At 37.0% G+C, this 19991-nt stretch overlaps 1 protein-coding gene across 3 annotated transcripts in view; it reads left to right on the top strand.

Moving 5' to 3' along the window:
• Positions 1-19991, top strand: part of STIM2 (stromal interaction molecule 2) — a 162411-nt gene that overhangs the window by 24409 nt on the left and 118011 nt on the right. Inside the window, exon 2 of one of the 3 annotated variants that reach the window (XM_059923228.1) lies at positions 8080-8133. The exons of the other annotated variants lie outside the window; for them this stretch is intronic. Within the exon in view, the coding sequence (XP_059779211.1) occupies positions 8080-8133 (54 nt within the window). The remainder of the gene's footprint in view (positions 1-8079; positions 8134-19991) is intronic. 3 annotated transcript variants of the gene reach the window in all.

Raw genomic sequence — 19991 nt, 5'->3', positions numbered from 1 at the left:
GTGTCAGATGCAGTTCTAAATGCTCTACACAGAGTAATTCATTTAGTCCTCACCACAGGCTTATGAGGTAGATCTCCATTTCACAGGTGAGGTAATGGTGGCCCAGAGAAGTTAAGAACACTTTCACAGAGCTGGCAAATGGTAGAGGGGGGATTCTACCAACAGCTCTCGTATCCTTAACCAGTACTCTTTTGATTCTTGAATAGTTGCAGCTTAACTCTTTTGAATTATAAACTTCTTTTATTTTAAACATTTTGGAATCAAATTATTTCTAAAATTTGTTACTTCCCTGCCTGGTACGGAGTGCAAGTTAACAGGCACATTGTTACTGCTGGCGCTTATGCAGAAGCACAGGTATTTTTCAGGACTGTTGATTCATGTAAAGTTGTTCAACCTTATCTCTCATGGCCTTGAACAGCTGTAGTATTTATTTCTTCATAAACTTTTTACTTAAGTAGAACAGTACAGAAAATGGCACGAAATCTTTAGACAGCTCAGCTGTTTTTCGCAAAGTGAATGCTCCCATATTACCAGCACCCAGCTCAAGAAACATAATATTGCCCTCACCCCTGATGTCGCTCATGTCCCCTTATAATCACTGCCTGCCTCTGCCCAGGGTTAACCGCCACTGTCCTTACTTCAGATACCGTAGGATCGCTTTCCTGCTTTTGAAGGTAATATAAATGTAGAATCATCAACATGTGATTACATCACAGTTTATTCATCAGACAGCTGTATTTTAAAAAAATTTTTTGGTGTCTGCTAAGGCCGGAAGATGGGTGTCAAGGCTTGAGTTGTCATACCTATTGGTAGTGTAAGGGGTCCTCCTTTGAGTAAAGCATGTAGAGTTTTTATGTGTGATATTTGTGATATCTTTTTCATTTCTGAGGATGTAATTGTAGTTTTTCAGGTTTATCTGTGTTCTGCCTAGGTGAAGTCAGAAGGAGCTTTCAAATAAATGAAGTTTATCTGAGTTTAACTCTGATTATCAGACTAAGGAGTTTAGGAGCAGAGAAACTCAAAATGTAGGGTTCAGTGTTACTTACATTTTAATTAATAATTATTTTAAATTTAAATATTAAAAAATAACTAAATATATACATATTGAAATAGATTAATTTCAGGGAACTACTTGTAACAATTCCAGTTTTTCTGTAACTGGTCACGTGGTCGTAGTTGGTATTTCTGCTACCTTCTTCTACTACCCACCCCATATTCTGTTTGTTCTCAGCACCTTAGCTGGTTGTGGTTCTTTGCTTGGTGAGGTGACCCAAAACTTTATTCCTGAAGGATCTGGGCCATTAGTAGTCCTGCCTGGATTGGGTTGTTGTAGTTTTCTATTGACTTTAATCACAGGGCATGGTAGTACTATGAGTTACCTTAAGGGATTGCCTATATTTCAGACATATTCTTTCTTACCATCCTTGTTTAATACCAATCCAGTCTCCTCTTGGTAATCAGGATTCCTCACACCAGTCAGTAAAGTAGCTCTCTTCTTTGCCTGTTGATGTAGAGGGAGGAAGAGCCTAAAGTGGCTGGTGGCAGTTTTAACTTCCAGTTCAATGTAATCGTTGTGTCTCCCAATGGCAGCATCTTCCCTTTGGAACAAAGACCTGTAGACAATCAGAGCATAAAGTCATGGGGACAGGAAGCAAAAATTTTGCTAGTGGATCTCTAGGGGCAGCAGTGAGTCATGCCACTCTCATTTCTGCCCTTAGATTCTAGGATCTGTGACTCCTAGCTGTGGGAGAAAGGGCACTATATATTGGTTGCTGATTTAGAACATATACAACCTCCTGGAGGACATTGCCCCAACCCTGCAAGATATTGCGGCCTAAGTAGCACTGTAACTGAGTCTTCAAAAGGCCATTCTATTGTTCTGTCAGCCAGCTGCTTAGGATGATGGGGAACATGGTAAGACAAGTGCTCTTACCAAGTGAATTCCATGAGCATGAGCCCATTGCTGCATTTCTTCTGCTGTGAAGTGAGTTCTTTGATCAGAGGTAATTTTGTGTCTAATATCATGACGGTGGATAAGCCTTCTGGAAGTCCATGGACGGTAGGTTTAGCAGAAACATTAGATGCAGTGAAGGCAAATCTGTATCCAGAATGTCTGTTTCAGTAAGGACAAAACTTCCCCTTCTGTGATGGAAGCAGTCCAGTGTAATCAACCTGCCGCCAGCTAGCTGGCTGATCACCCCGGGGAATGGTGCCATATTGGGGACTCAGTGTTGATGTCTGCTGTTGGCATATTGGGCATTCAGCAGTGGCTCTAGCTAGGTCAGTCATCATGGGTTGAAGCTCATGTTGCTGAGCCCATGCGTAACCTTCCCTTCTCCCATGACTACTTGGTTCATGAGTCCATTGGGCAATGATAGCAGTGGCCGGGAAGAGAGGCTGACTTGTGTATACAGAACAGGTCATCTTATCCACTTGATTATTAAAATCATCCTCTGCTGAAGTGACCCTTTGGTGAATATTCACTTGGACACAGATATTTTCATGTTTTTTGCCCATTCAGAGAGGTTTATCCTTATGTCTCCTCTCCAGACCACCTTGTCACCAGTTTCCCAATCATGTCCTTCCAGGTCCCTGATCATCTAGACAAACCATTTGCTACATCCTATGAACTGGTATGCAGTGGCACCTCTGGCCATTTCTGCTAAGCAAGATGAACAACCACATGCACTGCTCGAAGTTCTGTCCACTGGGAGGATTTCCTTTACCACTATCCTTTAGGGATGTCCTGGAAAGGGCTGCAGTGTTGCAGCCATCCACTTTTGGGTGGTGCCTGCATATTGTGCAGAATCATTTGTAAATGAGGCCCAAGTTTTCTCTTCTTCATTCAACTGATGGTAGGAAATGTTGCATGAGGTCATAAATGTAGGCTGGGAGAGAGAAAATAATGTAGCAGGAATGGAGACCATGGGCATTTGGGTCACCTCTTCATATGTTACTTGTGTATGTGTAATCTCCATTTTGTATATACTATTTACTTCCATTTGATGCTGGAGTACTGATGTGCATGCCTAATCTTATGGCTTGATGGGTCAGATAATCCCCAGTTCATGATGGGCAGCTCAGTTCGCATGGTAACTTAGTGGCCCATTGTTAAGCATCAGTCTCTACTGAAGGCCCAGTAACATGCCAGAATCTGTTTCTTAAAAGGAGAGTAGTTATTTGCAGAGGGTGGCAGTGCTTTGCTCCAAAATCCTAAGGGTCTGTACTGTGTTTAACCTATATAGGCCTGTCAGAGGCTCTAAACAGCATCTCTGTCTGCTCTGATACTTCAGGCATCATTAGATGTGTTGGATCACATGGTCCAGAAGCTTGCAGGGCAGCCTGAATTGTCCCAGAGCCTTCTTTTCTTCCGGGCAATACTCAAAACTAGTAGCTTTTTAGGTTACTTGGTATGATGGATAAGTTTTATGTGTCAGCTTGGCTAGGCTGTGGTGCCCAGTTGCTTCATCAGACACTGCTGTAGATGTTGCTGTGAAGGTAATGTGTAGATGTGATTAACATTTACAATCAGTTGACTCTCTTAAGTAAAGGAGATTGTTTGATAATGCGGGTGGGCCTCATTCAATCAGTTGAAGGCCTTAAGAGCAAAAACTGAGATTTCCCAGAAAAGAAGAAATTGCACCTCTAGATTGTATCTAGAAATCTTGCCTGAGTTTCTGGTCTGCTGGCCTGCTCTACAGATTTTGGACTGTAACATCGACTCCTGTCTGAGTTTCTTGCCGAATGGTCCGTACTACAGACTTCAGGTTTGCCAGACCCCACAATCGTGTGAGCCCGTTCCTTAAAATATGTATTCTCAGTGTGTATTCTCTCTCTTTCTCGCCGTGGATGTGTGTGTGTGTGTGCGCATGAGTCTATACATGTTTATATCTCCCATTGCTTCTGTCTATTTGGAAAACCCTGACTGATGCACTTGGTTAGTGGGCTAACCACCCACATGAGGAGTGTGTTGCCTCTCAAATCCAAAGAGGCCCACTAGGTGTTCTCTTTTTGTGTGTTTGTAGGAGGGACCTGATGCCACTTATCCTTTACCTTAGAAGGGATATCTTGACATGCCCCATACCACTGGACTTCTAGAAATTTTACTTAGGTGGAAGGCCCCTGAATATTTGTCCAATTTATATCCCACCCTCTGACACGCAGTTGTCTTTACCAATAAGTCTAGAGTAGTTGCAACTTCTTGCTCACTAGGTCCAATTTGTAGACTATCATGAATGTAATGGATGTGATATCTTGTGTAAGAGAAAGGCCATCAAGATCCCTGAGAACTAAGTTATGACCCTCATCAAAGGCCTGGAGAGTCAGTATACCCCTGAGTGAAGATGTAGTGTTGGACTTGCCAGCTGAAAACAAACTGCTTCTGGTAGTCTTTATTTTTTTTATTTTTTTTGCATTTCAATATTTTATTTTATGCATTTCAATATTTTATTTTATTTTATTTTATTTTTTAAACATCTTTATTGGAGTATAATTGCTTTACATTGTGTTAGTTTCTACTGTATAACAAAGTGAATCAGCTATACATATACATATATCCCCATATCCCCTCCCTGTTGGGTCTCCCTCCCACCCTCCCTATCCCACCCCTCTACTTGGACACAAAGCACCGAGCTGATCTCCCTGTGCTATGTGGCTGCTTCCCACTAGCTATCTATTTTACGTTTGGTAGTGTGTATATGTCAATGCCACTCTCTCACTTCATCTCAGCTTACCCTTCCCCCTTCCCATGTCCTCAAGTCCATTCTCTACATCTGTGTCTTTATTCCTGTCCTGCCCCTAGGTTCTTTGGAACCATTTTTTTTTTTTTTTAGATTCTATATATATGTGTTAGCATACGGTATTTGTTTTTCTCTTTCTGACTTACTTCACTCTGTATGATAGACTCTAGGTCCATCTGCCTCACTACAGATAACTCAATTTCATTTCTTTTTATGGCTGAGTAATACTCCATTGTATATATGTGCCACATCTTTATCCATTCATCTGCTGATGGACACTTAGGTTGCTTCCATGTCCTGGCTATTGTAAATAGTGCTGCAATGAACATTGTGGTACATTACTCTTTTTGAATTATGGTTTTCTCAGGGTGTATGCCCAGTAGTGGGATTGCTGGGTCATATGGCAGTTCTATTTTTAGTTTTTTAAGGAACCTCCATACTGTTCTCCATAGTGGCTGTATCAGTTTACATTCCCACCAACAGTGATAAAAGAAACTGAAGAAGACATAAACAGATTATCTATATTTCTGTTTTTGTGCCAGTATCTGGTAGTCATTATTAATAAGTATTGCGAAGAAAGCATTTGCCAATCTATATCTGTATACTAGGTACCAAGAGATGTGTTAATTTCCTCTCACAGTGAAACCACATCTGGAACAGCAGCTACTGTTGGAGTCACCACCTGGTTAAGTTTATGATAATCCACTTTCATTCTCCATCTGTTTTCTGCATAGGCCAAATAGGTGAGTTGAATGGCGATGTGTTGAGAATCACCAGTCCTGCCTTTAAGTCCTTGGTGGTGGCACAAATCTGTGTAGTCCCTCCATGAATGCGGTATTGCTTTTGGCTTAATATTTTCCTAGATAGAGGCAGTTCTAGTGGCCTCCACATGCCCTTTCCTATCCTAATAGCCCTTACTCCACAAGTCTGGGAACCAGTGTGGGGATTCTTCTGCTAGTTGCTGAGTATGTCTTTTCTAGTTATGAATTTTGGAACTGGGGAAATAACCACAGGAGAATTCAGGGGACCCAATGGATCTATTGTAATATGGACCTGAGCTAAAACTCCATCAATTACCTGGCCTCCATAGTCGCCTACTGTGACACATGGACACAGTGACATTTTGGCTCTTTTGGAATTAGTGTCAGTTCAGACCCAGTGTCCAATTGTCCCTGAAAAGTCTAATTATTTCTTTTTCCCAGTGCATAGTCACCTTGGTAAAAGGGTGTAGATCCACTTGGGAAAGGCTGGGACAAAGATTAACAAAATGAAATTTTTGCTGTGTAGGAGGGTCTTTCCTCAAGGGGGCCTATTCCCCCCTTCACCCAAGGAGTTCTGAGTCTGTAAACTGGCTTAAGCTTGGGAGGGCCTTGACTGTGTTTTGGTTTTTCAAGTTAGTCTTGTGTTCACTTGACCTAGAACTCTTTTGCCCATATAGATCAAATAAGAATTTAGTAGATAGCCCATCTGTTTCTTTTAGAGGCACCATGATCAACTAGAGAATGCCACACATAGGTCTCTGAGCCAGAGTGTTCTGATTTCCGTTTTTACCCTGCTGTCCATTGTGGTAACAAAGTCCACCTTGTATTTGGTGATTAAATACTGCCACTTGGCCCCTACCTCCCAGGATGCAGTTTTCCCCATTGCATTTAAGGATCCCAGTTCACTGGTATCCGTTCCCACTGTAATTTCTGATCTGCAGAGAAGAGCAACCATGGAGTTCTTCAGCGATGCTGACTCACCTCACACATTTATTTCTGACAGTTGTGGTGAAAGGTAGGTCTTCTGGACCATCCTGGGGTGGGTGAGCAGGTTTTACATGATAAAACCATTTTTTACGTTTCATTTTCTCAAAGCCTTTGGATACCACCTTCTACATTATACCAAGGCAGTCCTGGTATTTCAAGTTCATTTAATGTAGGCCACCTTTTGGGGCATGTTTTATGCAACTCACCAAACTGCTAGAGCCTTTTCTAACCTCTTGAGCTACAACACTGACTCTAGAATATCTGTTTAATTAGTCTCATAACAATAAATTTGGCCTCATCCAACTTTATGTTTTGTCCATATTATCCCACATCCATAATATTAAATCCCACACATATTCCTCAGGTTTCTATCTGTATAAATTGGAAAAATCATGCTTCTCTTTTGAGTTGTAGTACATCTCCTAGAGGTCACACTTTGTATCGCACCTTTCGGGGCCAGTGGGACTTGAGTCTAGTTGTAGGTCTAGAAGCAAAGGGTCGGTGTAGGTCCTGAGGATAATCAGCTGTGTCTGGCAAGGCAACTACCTAAGGGGAGGTCATTATAGATTCTTCATGCATAGCGTAGTTCACCTCTGTCAAGGGTAGAAGGTCTGATTCTCCTAGCAAAGAAAGGCTTCTTTGTCCCCAGCCTCATTGAGATCTGCCCACATGTGCCCATTCCAGTTTGCAGGATCCCATTTCTTTCTAATCAGTGCCCTTACTTTAACAGACAGTATCTTGTGAGGTCGGGAATTCAGTTTGTGTTGGAATTCAGCCACTCACAGGATGGCATTCTGGGTTTGGTTTTCAGAAATCTCAGCTCTGAGGCTTCAGTAGATAAGGGTTTCTGTCAGGGAAGACAAAAGCTTTCAGGTCATTTGCATAGCATTTGAGCTAGGCATATGAAGTGCTGAGCTTATCCTTTTACTTCCCCACTTTACCCAGCACAGTTAGGAGTCACCAGCTAATCTTATTGTAATTAATAATTTGACAGATGTTTGACAGATGTTCTAAGGTGTCAATTGCATGTTCACCTAGAGCCTTGGTTTTCGTAAGTATTTGATTAGGAGTATCCAGTGGTTATATTTTGTATATCTCTCTTGCTGTATCATGCCATGGATCACCAGTGCCTACTTTGCCTCTTTAGTGGAAATGGAGTCATTAGTGCCTTTAAATCTACTCACAGTAGAGAACCAATTTCATAAACCCCAGAACCAATTCAGAAAGCTCATCCATAAGTTTCTGTTCCTCTAGAACTACTCTTAGTACCCAAGTCAGTATCAGTCAGGGTTCTTCAGAGAAACAGAACAAGTATATATGTGCACACAGATGTACACATTACTTCTGTGATAATAATTTTCTTCCTTTTGTTTTTACTTTTACCATTTGTATATGTATACCTAAACAATATTGCTTAGTTTTGTCTTGAAGTATATATTAATAGAATCATTGTATGTACTTTTCTCTCTCGCTTATGCTCAAGAAAAGTATGAGTTTTGTTCATTTAATTGTATGTAACTTCATTTTATTGCTGTATTATATTCCAGTTTTGAATACTCCACAGTTTAATACTTTTTTTTTTTTATTTCTAGTTTTGGTCTTTTGTGAAGAATGCTTCTGTGAATATCCTCTTATTGTACATCTATGTGAGTTTATCAAGGGGATGTAATCAAGGAGGTTGCTGGGTCAGATGATATCATCTTTACTTAGTAATGCCTAATTATTTGCCAAAAGAGGTGTATCAGTTTATTTTCTAGTATCACCAATATTGGTATTATACATTAAAAAAAATTTCTGTGGTGGATGTGAAAACGGTATTTTTTTGTGCATTTAAATTTGCTCTTTACTATTGAAATTGAGCATTATTTCATATTATTGGTTATTTGGATTTCTTCTTTTGGAGATTGTCTTTCAGGTCTTCTGTCCATTTTTCTATTGCGTTAGTCGTTTTTTTTTTTCCTTATAGTGTTTTTGGAATTCTTTATATTTCTATTCTTTGTTACAAAGTATTTTTGGAATTCTTTATATTTCTATCCTTTGGTTACAGTTGCAATATCTTTTTTCAGTTTATGGCTTGTCTCTTTATTTACTTTATGGTGTGTTAATGTTAGTATTATCAAATTAACTGGGCTTTTTATCGTTAAATGCTTTTGGTGTCTCAGTTAAGAAATTCTTTAATACCCTGATGATATTGTCATACATTATCTTAAAGCGGTATAATTTGTATTTCAAATTTAGGTTTTTAATTTGCTAGTAATTGATTTTTGTGTGTTTTGTGAGAATCGGGTCTGATTTCCATTTTTTTTTTCTATATGTGGATGCTCAGCCAGTTCCAGAACCATTTATTTTATAAGTGAATTTTCCTCACCAATTTGCATTGCTCATTCTGTCATATATCAAGTGTCTGTATATGTGTGGATCTGTTTTTGAGTTCTTTATTTCTTCCACTGATTTGTCTGTTACTTTGACAATACTCACAATTTTTAAAGTTACTGTTGTCTTATAAGTCTTAATATTTGGTATAGCAGGTTTTCTCATTTTTTTCAAAACTGTCTGGCTGTTCTTTGCCCTTTGCATATTCATGTACATTTTATAATCAGTTTGTCCAGCTCTAGGGGAAAAAAACCCTATTGGGTTTTGACTGGAATTGCATTGATTCTTTCAAATTGATTTGGAGACAGTTGACATCTTTATAACATTGAATCTTTCAGTCTAAAAATTTAGTGTGTATCTCTATTGGTTTAAATTTATTTTAATGGCTCTCATAAAGTTTTATAATTTCTTTCCTTAGAGGTCTTGCACACTGTTATATTTATTCCTAGGTACTTTATGTTTCGATCTCCCCTTCTGTCTGAAAAAATAGTATCTTTATTTTAAAAATGGGATTGTCAGTTCTCACGCTTTAGGATAACAAGTATTACAGATTCATGATTGTCTTGATTGTCTTTATACTTCAAGAAACATGAACTTGTAAATATTCTCTTTTCCTGAAATTTTTTAGCATGGGTAGAGAAAGGCAGGAGTTGGGGCTTAAGTTGGGTTTTGGAAACCCTCTATGGATGAGAAATGTGAAAAACAGGAATTTGGGTCTAACCAAATTTCATCAGTTTTAAGTCTCCATCTTGCTCTGTTCTTTATGAGTTGTAATCCCAACCATGGAACTCTTTGGATAGTTCATTCTTATGAAACTTTCAGCCAGAACATGAAGACCTAAGGTTCAGACAAATTTTGAATTAGTTTGAAAAAGTAAATGAATCTATTTTTGGCTTTATCCACTCCTCAAAGTCATAGTCTTTGCATGTTTGAGGAATAATTGTCAAACTCAGTGTATTAGTTATCCGTATTGCTGCGTAATACATTACTGCAAACTCAGCTGCTTAAAACAACGTGAATGTATTTTATCTTGGAGTTTCTGTTGATCAGGTGTCTTGGCGTGGCTTAACTGGGGTCTCTGCTCAGAGTCTCTCAAGGCTGAAGTCAGGGTGTTGGTTGGGCCACATTCTCATCTGGAGCATAGAGTCCTCTTCCAAGCTCGTTCAGAGTGTTGGCAGAATTCAGTTCCTTGTGGTTACAGTACCAAGGACCTTGATCTTTTGAAGTCTTTTGGCCAGTTGTTGCTTTCTGCACAGCATGATGGTTTGCTACTTCTAGGCCAGCAGGTGAATCTCTCTTACATGTTGTGTCTCTTTGACCTTTTTTATTGGCCTTTTTAATGGATGAGGTATTCCCACCCAGGATAAATTCTCTTTTGAAGTGAAGTCAGAGTCAACTGATTGATGTAACCTTAATGACACCTACAAAGTCTTTTCTGCCATGTAAAATAACATAATCACAATAGTGATATCCTATTATATTCACAACTCCTCACATTCAAGAGAAGTGGATTGTACAGGATGTATACACCAGGGAGCAGGAATCTTGGGAGACATCTTAGAATTCTGCCTATCACACTCTGATCCATACGTGAAAATTCCAGTTTCTCATATCAAATGATACCTTGATTCTTCTTCACACCTGGATTGCTTTTATTTTGAACTAATTGTAGACCCAAGAAGTTGCAAAACTTTTACAGAGAGGTTCTATATATCCACCCTGATACTGAATCTTCCAATCTAAAAATTGGAAGTTTTCCCCAATGGTGACATCGTACATAAATATAATACATTATCAAAACCAGGAAATTGATATCAGCATACTATGATTAAGTAGACTACACACTTTACTCCAGTTTCACCAGTTTTGTATCATTAATTTTTAAATTTTGGTATGTCTGTGTGTATAATTCTATGTATAGATTCATATAACCACCACATTCAAGACACAGAACTGCTCTGTCATCACAAAGAAATTTCCTTGTGCTCCCCCCATATAGTAACACCCTACTTCTGAATCCCTGGCAGCCACTGTTCTATTCTCCACTTCTATACTTTTGTCATTACAAGAATGTTATATAAATGAAATTTTAGATGATGTAGCTTTCTGAAATTGACCCTTTTCACTCAGCATAATGCCCTTAAAATTCATTCAAATTGCTGAATGTATCAGTAGTTGGTTTCTTTTTATTGCTGAGTAGTATTCCATTTATGGATGTACCACAGTTTGTTTAGCCATTCACCCATTGAAGGAAATTTGGGTTGTCTCCAGTTTGGGCCTGTTAACAAAGTTCCTACAAGTATTTCTGTTCAGGATTTTGTGTGCATGTGTTTCTCTTTTTCTAGAATAAGTGTCTAGGAATGTAATTGATGGGGCATATGGCAAGTGTGTGTTTAACATTTTAAGAAACTGCCAGACTGATTTCCAGAGTGGGTGTACAATTTTACATTCTCACCAGCAAAGGATGAGTGATACAGTTTATCTGCATCCTTGCCAGCATTTGGTTCTATTGGTATTTTTTATTTTGACCATCCTAATAGATGTGTGGTAGTATCTCATTATGATTTTAATTTGAATTTTTCTAATTGCTAGCAGTGTTCAGCATCTTTTTATGTGTTTATCTGCCATCTCTATATCTTCTGTTCATGCCTTTGCCCATTTTCTAATTGAATTTTGATTAGTTTTTACTGTGGCCATTTTCAAATAAAGTTGAGACCGTGGTATAATGAACCCCTATTATCAAGTTTCAGCGGTTACATTTTACCCTTTTGTTTGTTTTGAATATTTCAATGCAAGTCAGATACATAGACTTCATGACATTTCACTTGTAAGTACTTAATTTAATGATAATTCCTTAATATCTAATACTAATACCTAATGGTATTAGTATATACTTAGTATATATTAGTACTAGTATATGTTAGTAGCTAGTATATCCTTAGGATATGTCACTAATAGATAATAGATATCTAATAGCTAATACTTAGTCCATGTTTATATTTTTCTGATTTAAACATGTATTTTTAAAAGTGGTTGGTCTGAATCAGAATTCAAATAAGATCACTTAGTTATGTATTCTTTTTTCATAGCACTCCCTCCTTTTTTTTTTCCCCTCAGGCAATTGATTTTGCTGGAGAAGTTGGGTCATTTGTCTTCTAGACAAATTTGAATTTGGCTGATTCCTTTCTCTTAGTGTCAGTTAACTTGTTCTATGCCCTCTTTCCTCTACGCTAATAGAAAGATTTAGTGGCTCGGTTAGATATGGGATCAAATTTTTAGACAAGAGTACTTCACAAGGGTACTGTATACTCCCTGTTGCATCACATCATGAGGCACATGATGTTTGATTGTTCTGCTTTTTGGAGTACTAAGTTCAATCAGTTGGTTCAGGTATTGTCAGCCCCATTCCCACATTTAAGCATTTTTCATTTATCTTTCACCTAATGGTTATGGCTTCTATTGATGATTGTTGCCTAGGTCCAGTATTTCATTTGGGGTTGCAGAATGATGATTTTCCAATTTAGTTATTTCTGCATTTATTTGCTGGACTGTTGAGAACTTTCATCAACTTTTTGGTTTTCATTAAATACACTCATACAGGAAAGGTAGGAAAAAATGCTCAATCCCCCCACTCCCCTTTAATTATCAGTTCTCAGAGTAATGACTTGCTGCCCAGGTCATCTACAGAAGACACCAATGAGGTGTTTTTCCCCCATCATTTTCTCTGTGTATTATTTTGAATTTGTAGATTTTTTAAAAAGGTATTTGATGCTTTTCAATGACAAAATTTTTAAAAAAGGTATTGGATGCTTTTAAAATTTCACTTTCTAACCGTAGGTGTTTAGAAGTACAATTGATTTTTGTACATTGATCTTTTTAATCCATCAACCTTGTTAAATTCTTGTTCATTTAAATTTACTTTTAGATTTTTATCATTGCAGATGGCAGTTTTTTATTCTGCTTTTCAAGTCTTTATACCTTTAATTCTTTTTTTGTTCCTTACTGTGGTAGTACAGTACTCGAGTATTATTCGAATAGAAATGGATAATGCAACCCTTTTGTTATTCCTTACCTCAGGGGCAACACTGTCAATATTTCACTATTAATAATGTGTTTTACTCTAGGTTCTTTATCTGATTAAGGATGTTCCCTTATATACATTTTATCATGTAGTAATGTCTAATTTTATGAAGTGCTTTTCTGTATCTGTTTTTATGATTATATGAGTTCTCTGCCTTTAATCTGTTAATGTGAATTATGTTAATAGATTTTCTAATGTTAAACCAATCTTTCATCCCTGGGATAAACTCAGCTTTATCATGATGTATTATTATCCTTTTTGTAGTTTGTTAAATTTAATTTGCTTATATTTTCACAGTTTTACATTTATGTTCACAAGTGAGGCTGGATTTGTAATTTTCATTTTTAGTACTTTTTTCTTGGTTTTGGTACTACTGTTAAGCTATCCTCATAAAATGAGTTGAGGAAATTTCTATTCTCTTTGTGTTAAAGGTAGAATTCCCTTTTCCTTGATTATTGTTAGAACTCACAAATGAAAACATCTGGGCTTGGAATTTTCTTTGTGGGAAAAATTTCCAGGTGGTTTAGTTTTTAGTTCTTTGAAGAATATAAGGTAAAAGTAGTATCTTCCTGTGGTGACAAACTAGTAGTTATAAGTGAAAAATTCATTCTTTTTTTTTTTTTTTTAGGATCCTGTAAACTTTTCAAAAAATTAAAAAGTTCACAGGAGTTCTTAGTTTTCAATTTATGTATGTATGTATTTAAATTGAAGTATAGTTGATTTATAGTGTTTGTTAGTTTCAGGTGTAGAGCAAAGTGATTCAGTTAAATATATATATAGTTATATATATGTACTTTTCTAGAGTCTTTGCCCTTATAGGTTATTACAAAATATTGATTATAGTTCCCTGTGCTATACAGTAGGTCCTTGATGGTTATCTATTTTATATATAGTAATATGTATATGTTAACTTCAGACTCCTAATTTATTCCTCCCTGCTTTCTCCTTTGGTACCCATAAGTTTGTTTTCTATATCTGTGGGTCTATTTGTTTTGTAAATAAGTTTATTTGTTTCTTTTTTTTAAGATTTTTTAAAGATTTTTTTTTAGATTCCATATTCTTTGATTAATATTTTTTACTGAATGGTTTGAGTTGAGCTATTTTGTCTCCGTTTGTTGAGGTATTTGCCTACATGCTTTTTTGTCTGTAAATAACTCTTATATTTAATACAATTACATAAAAAAATAGGTTATCTACTATATTGCTTTACTACAGTTTAGATTTGTGTTTTAAGCTTCTTAAGTTTGTAAGATTTCTAAATAACGAATGTTTAAGGAATCTTTAGAGGACTTTGATCTAGATACCTAAGTTCAGCTTCTTGCTCTGCCAGTTACTATCATGAGTATATCTCTTACTTTTGGGGCTTCAAATTCCTCATTTGTAAAACACATACCTACTTCACATAGTTTTCATGAGGATAAACTGTGAAGTGCTTTATAACCATAAACTATATATAAATGAAAGGTTTTAAAGGTAGCGAATATAGATAAAATGTTCCAAGAAAGAAAGAGGTTAGAAGGAAACAATATTATATAAGTTATAGGTATGCAACATAGTGATTCACAATTTTTAAAGGTTATAAAATATTGTCTATATTCCCTGTGTTGTACAGTATATCCTTGTAGCTTATTTATTTTATACGTAATAGTTTGTACTTCTTAATCCCCTACCCCTGTTGTGCCCTTACCCCCTTCCTCTCCCCACTGGTAACCACTAGTTTGTTGTTTATATCTGTGAGTTTGTTTCTTTTTTGTTATATATACTAGTTTGTTGTATTTTTTAGATTCCACATATAAGTGATATACAGTATTTGTCTTTCTCTGTCCAACTTAAGTTCACTCAGCTTAATACTCTCCAAGTCCATCCATGTTGTTGCAAATGACAAAATTTCATTCTTTCTTATAGCTGAGTAGTATTCCATTGAATATGTATACCAAGTCTTCATCTGTTGATGGACACTTAGGTTACTTCCATATCTTGGCAATTGTAAATAATGCTGCTATGAACATTGGGGTGCATGTATCTTTTTGAATTAGTGTTCTCATTTTTTTGTTTGTTTGTTTCTGGATATATACACAGGAGTGGAATTGCTGGGTCAAATGGTAGTTCTATTTTTAGTTTTTTGAGAAACCTCCATACTGTTTTCCACAGTGGCTGTTCCAACTTACTTTCCCACCAACAGCGTAGGAGGGTTCCCTTTTCTCCATATCCTCACCAATGTTTGTTGTTTTGTTTGTTCTTTTTAATGATAGCTATTCTGACAGGTGCGAGATGGTATCTCATTATGGTTTTAATTTGCATGTCTCTGATGATTAATGATAGTGAACATCTTTTCATGTGCTTGTTGGCCATCTTCATTTCCTCTTTGGAAAAATGTCTATTCAGTTCTTCTGCCCATTTTTCAATTGGGTTGTTTGATTTTTTGATATTGAGTTGTATGAGCTGTTTATACATTTTGACTATTAACCACTTATCGGTAATATCATTTGCAAATATTTTCTCCCGTTCACTAGGTTGTCTTTTTGTTTTGTCAATGCTTTCCCTTGCTGGGCAAAAGCTTTTAAGCTTAATTAGGTCCCATTTGATTATTTTTGGTTCTATTTCTTTTGCTTTAGGAGACAGAGCCAAAAATTATTGCTATGATTCATGTCAAGAGTGTTCCTCCTGTGTTTTCTTCTAGGAGTTTTATGGTTTCTGATCTTACACTTAGATCTTTAATCCATTTTGAACTTATTTTTGTATATGGTGTTAGAGAATGTTCTAATTTCATTCTTTTACATGCAGCTGTCTAGTTTTCCCAGCACCATTTACTGGCGAAGCTGTCTTTTCTCCATTGTATATTCTTGCCTCCTTTGTTGTAAATTAATTGACCATAAGTGTGTGGGTTCTGGGCTCTCTATTCTGTTCCACTGATCATTTATGTGTCTGTTTTTCTGCCATTACCATACTGTTTTTTTTTTTTTTTTTTTTTTTAAAGATTTATTTATTGACTGATTGATTGATTGCTATGTTGGGTCTTTGTTTCTGTGCAAGGGCTTTCTCTAGTTGCGGCGAGCGGGGGCCACTCTTCATCGCGGTGCGCGGGCCTCTCACTGTCGCGGCCTCTCTTGTTGCGGAGCACAGGCTCCAGACGCGCAGGCTCAGTAATTGTGACTCACAGGCCCAGTTGCTCCGCGGCATGTGGGATCTTCCCAGACCAGGGCTCGAACCCGTGTCCCCTGCATTAGCAGGCAGATTCTCAACCACTGCGCCACCAGGGAAGCCCTACCATACTGTTTTGATTATTGTAGCTTTGTAGTATAGTCTGAGTAAGGGAGCATGATTTCTCCAGTTTTCTTCTTCTTTCTCAAGATTGTTTTGGCTATTTGGGGTCTTTTGTGTGTCCACATAGATTTTAAAATTATTTGTTCTAGTTCTGTGAAAAATGCCCTTGTTATTTTTTAATTTTTAATTTTTATTTATTTTAAAAATTTAATTAATTTATTTTTGGCTGTGTTGGGTCTTCATTGCTGCACGTGGGCTTTCTCTAGTTGAGGCGAGCAGGGGCTACTGTTTGTTGCGGTGTGCAGGCTTCTCATTGTGGTGGCTTCTCTTGTTGTGGAGCACAGGCTCTAGGCATGCGGGCTTCAGTAGTTGTGGCTCGCAATCTCTAGAGCGCAGGCTCAGTAGTTGTGGCACACAGTCTTAGTGACTCCGCGGCATGTGGGATCTTTCCGGACCAGGGCTTGAACCTGTGTACCCTGCATTGGCAGGCGGATTCTTAACCACTGCGCCACCAGGGAAGTCCGCCCTTGTTATTTTGATAGGGATTACATCGAATCTGTAGATTACCTTGGATAGTATTGTCATTTCAACAACACTAATTCTTTCAATCCATGAACACGATATATTTTTCCTTCTGTTTGTGTTGTTTTCAATTTCTTTCATCAGTGTCTTACAGTTTTCTGAGTACAAATCTTTTACAAACTCCTTAGGTAGGTTTATTCGTAAATTTTTTTTTGATGTGATGGTAAATGGAATTGTTTCCTTAATTTCTCTTTCTGATACTGTTTTGTGAGTGTTTTGAAATGTAACAGATTTCTGTGTATTAATTTTGTACCCTGCCACTTTACTGAATTCATTGAAGAACTCTGGTAGTTTCTGGTGGCATCTTTAGGATTTTCTCTTTGTAGTATCATGTCATCTGCAAATAGTGACAGTTTTACTTCTTTCTAATTTGGATTCCTTTTATTTCTTTTTCTTGTCTGACTGCTGTGGCTAGGACTTCCAATATTATGTTGAATAAGTGATGAGAGTGGGCATCCTTGTCTTGTTTCCAATCTTAGAGGAAATGTTTTCAGCTTTTCACCATTGAGTATGATGTTAGCTGTGAGTTTGTCATATATGGCTTTGATTATGGTGAGGTATGTTCCTTCTGTGCCTACTTCCTGGACAGTTTTTGTGTAAATGAATGCTGAATTTTGTCAAAAGCCTTTTCTGTGTCTATTGAGATGATCATGTGGTTTTTATTGTTCAATTTGTTAATGTGGTGTATCACATTGATTATTTGCAGATATTGAAAAATCCTTGCATCCCTGGGATAATCCCACTTGATAACAGTGTATGATCCTTTTAATGTATTGTTGGATTCGGTTTGCTAGTATTTTGTTGAGGATTTTTGCATCTATGTTCATCAGTGATATTGGCCTGTAATTTTCTTTTTTGTGTTATCTTTGTGTGGTTTTGGTTAGAAGTAACCTTTGAGATCTGGTTGAGTCCCTCTGGTTTATAGGAAATAGAAGCTACTACTGTATGTATAGAGCTGTCTGCACAACCTAGGCTTCCTGTTTCCCAAATCATTGGTGTTTCCTAGTTTGTCTTCCTTCAAATTAAACACTGGATGCTTGAGAGAAACTTTGACTTCTTTAGGCACATAGTTGAGTATCATTCCCAAGAGGTTAGGTAGAAAAGTACATGTGATATTAGGGAGAAAAAGGAATTTTAAGACTTTAGTTTCTTAAGTTACCAGTAATTAAAACTGCTGTCAAAGTAGTTATTGATTTTTTTTTTTTCCACCAGAGTTTAAACAAAGAGAACCTTGTTATACTTTACAGGGATTAAAATTCATGTAATGCAGTAAGAAGTAAGGCTCTGTGTGGTTGCTGCATAACTTTGTACTTGAAATTCAGTTGAAATTTTACTTTAAAAAAATTACTTCAGTATAATTTTAGTAAAATTTTACCTTATATTTAACATGAAAACTTTCAAACCAATTGTGTTTATAAGAGTTAGTTCCTTGAAATCTAATTTGTCTGCTTAATTCCTTATTCTCACTAAATATAGTCTTGAAGAAAATTGTTTCCTTCCGATTTAAGCTCATACTCATAGTGGGAAGGGTTGTTTTTATTTGAGCTTTGAAGATTCAGTATACAGTAAGTCCCCTACATATGAATGAGTTCTGTCCGAGAGTTCTGTTCATAAGTCCAACAAAGTTAACCTAGGTACCCAACTAACACAATCGGCTATATAGTACTGTACTGTAATAGGTTTATAATACTTTTCATACAAATAATACATAAAAAACAAACAAAAGATAAAGAAAATATTTTTAATCTTACAGTACCTTGAAAAGTACAGTAGTACAGTATAACAGCTGGCATACAGGGGCTGGCAGTGAGTGAACAGGCAAGAAGAGTTACTGACTGGAGGAGGGAGAGAAGGTGGGAGATGGTAGAGCTGAAGGATCATCAGCAGTAGGAGACAGAGGGCAAGGTGCAATTTCACTCATGCCTAACATTGATGGCACAGGTTCTGTTTCCTTGCTGGATTCAATTCTATCTACCGTCTTGAAAAAGTGATTCACTGATGTTTGGAGAGTAGCTCTTTTTTTCTCGTCATAGATTACATCCTGGGCCTGAAATAAAGATACTGTACTACTGTACTCTGTACAGTACTGTAAAGTACACAAAAGCACAATGACTTGTAGAGGATGCACGCACGTGACAATGTACACCAGGCACATGAACTAACTTACGTGATTGGACATGTGAACCCATGTTCACATCTTTGAAAGTTCACAACTTGAAGGTTCGTATGTAGGGGCTTACTGTATTGTTTTGTATTTGTGGTGTCGTATCCCTGGGATGGGCTTTTTCCTCCCTCTCTCTCACTGCTGCAGTAACTGGAGATCCCAGACTGTGCTGCTCTCCTTCCCTCCAGCTTAGCCTCCTCTCCCCCTTCTTCTTCATTAGAACAGCACATATTTCAGTTGCTAATCCCTATCTCCAGTTCCTGTTGTCTGCTCTCATTTAAGAATTTCCTCGTTCCTTCCTTTCTTACCCTTCCTTTCCCAGGAAGTTTATTCCTTATGAAATGATGAGACATACAGGGACATATTAAAAGGGCATATTAAAAGGGAGGAGCCCATGTTTGCTGAGGCAACTTTAAAATACCAAACGTCTTTGTAGAAAATATGTGTCCCATATTTTAAATGAATTTTTAAAAATTTTACTTAAGTCATTTCATCACGCTTGCATATTTTTTAAAGGTAATGCTGTTACATGCTAGATTTGTCAGTAGTTATTTTGAATAAAAAGTTTCTAGGAACTGAGGCTGTGTTGTTTTTGTTTGAATACTAATTTCTCTGAAGATTTAATAAGCATTTATATAAAATTAATTGTAATTTTGTTGATTTAAAGTTGAAGGTCACATTTAACGTGGCTTGTTACGTCTTTGCTCTGAAAAGCAGGACATTTTACTTAAATAAAACTCATTACATATATCCTCATCACAAAAGTAGGGCTTATACCTTCCATAGAGAAGGTTTATAGTTCCTTTGTATAATACGTGTTAGTTTCTTTTTAGGTTTTATGGGTGTTGTTAGCTGCACTATAGTTCTCCAGGTTTACTAAAACCATGTATTAGTTTTTACTTATATTTTTCAATGCTACTCATAAGAAGTTATGAGGGTGAATATTTTATGCTAATTTTGCAGGTGAGGAAGTTAAGAACCAAAGATGTTAAGAGGTTTGCTGAAGGTTACATGGTTACTGCAGTGAAATTGAGATTAGA

The sequence above is a fragment of the Balaenoptera ricei genome, chromosome 5, assembly GCF_028023285.1.
Source record: "Balaenoptera ricei isolate mBalRic1 chromosome 5, mBalRic1.hap2, whole genome shotgun sequence".
Classification (NCBI taxonomy): Eukaryota; Metazoa; Chordata; class Mammalia; order Artiodactyla; family Balaenopteridae; genus Balaenoptera; species Balaenoptera ricei.
This window is presented reverse-complemented; position numbering and strand designations above follow the sequence as displayed.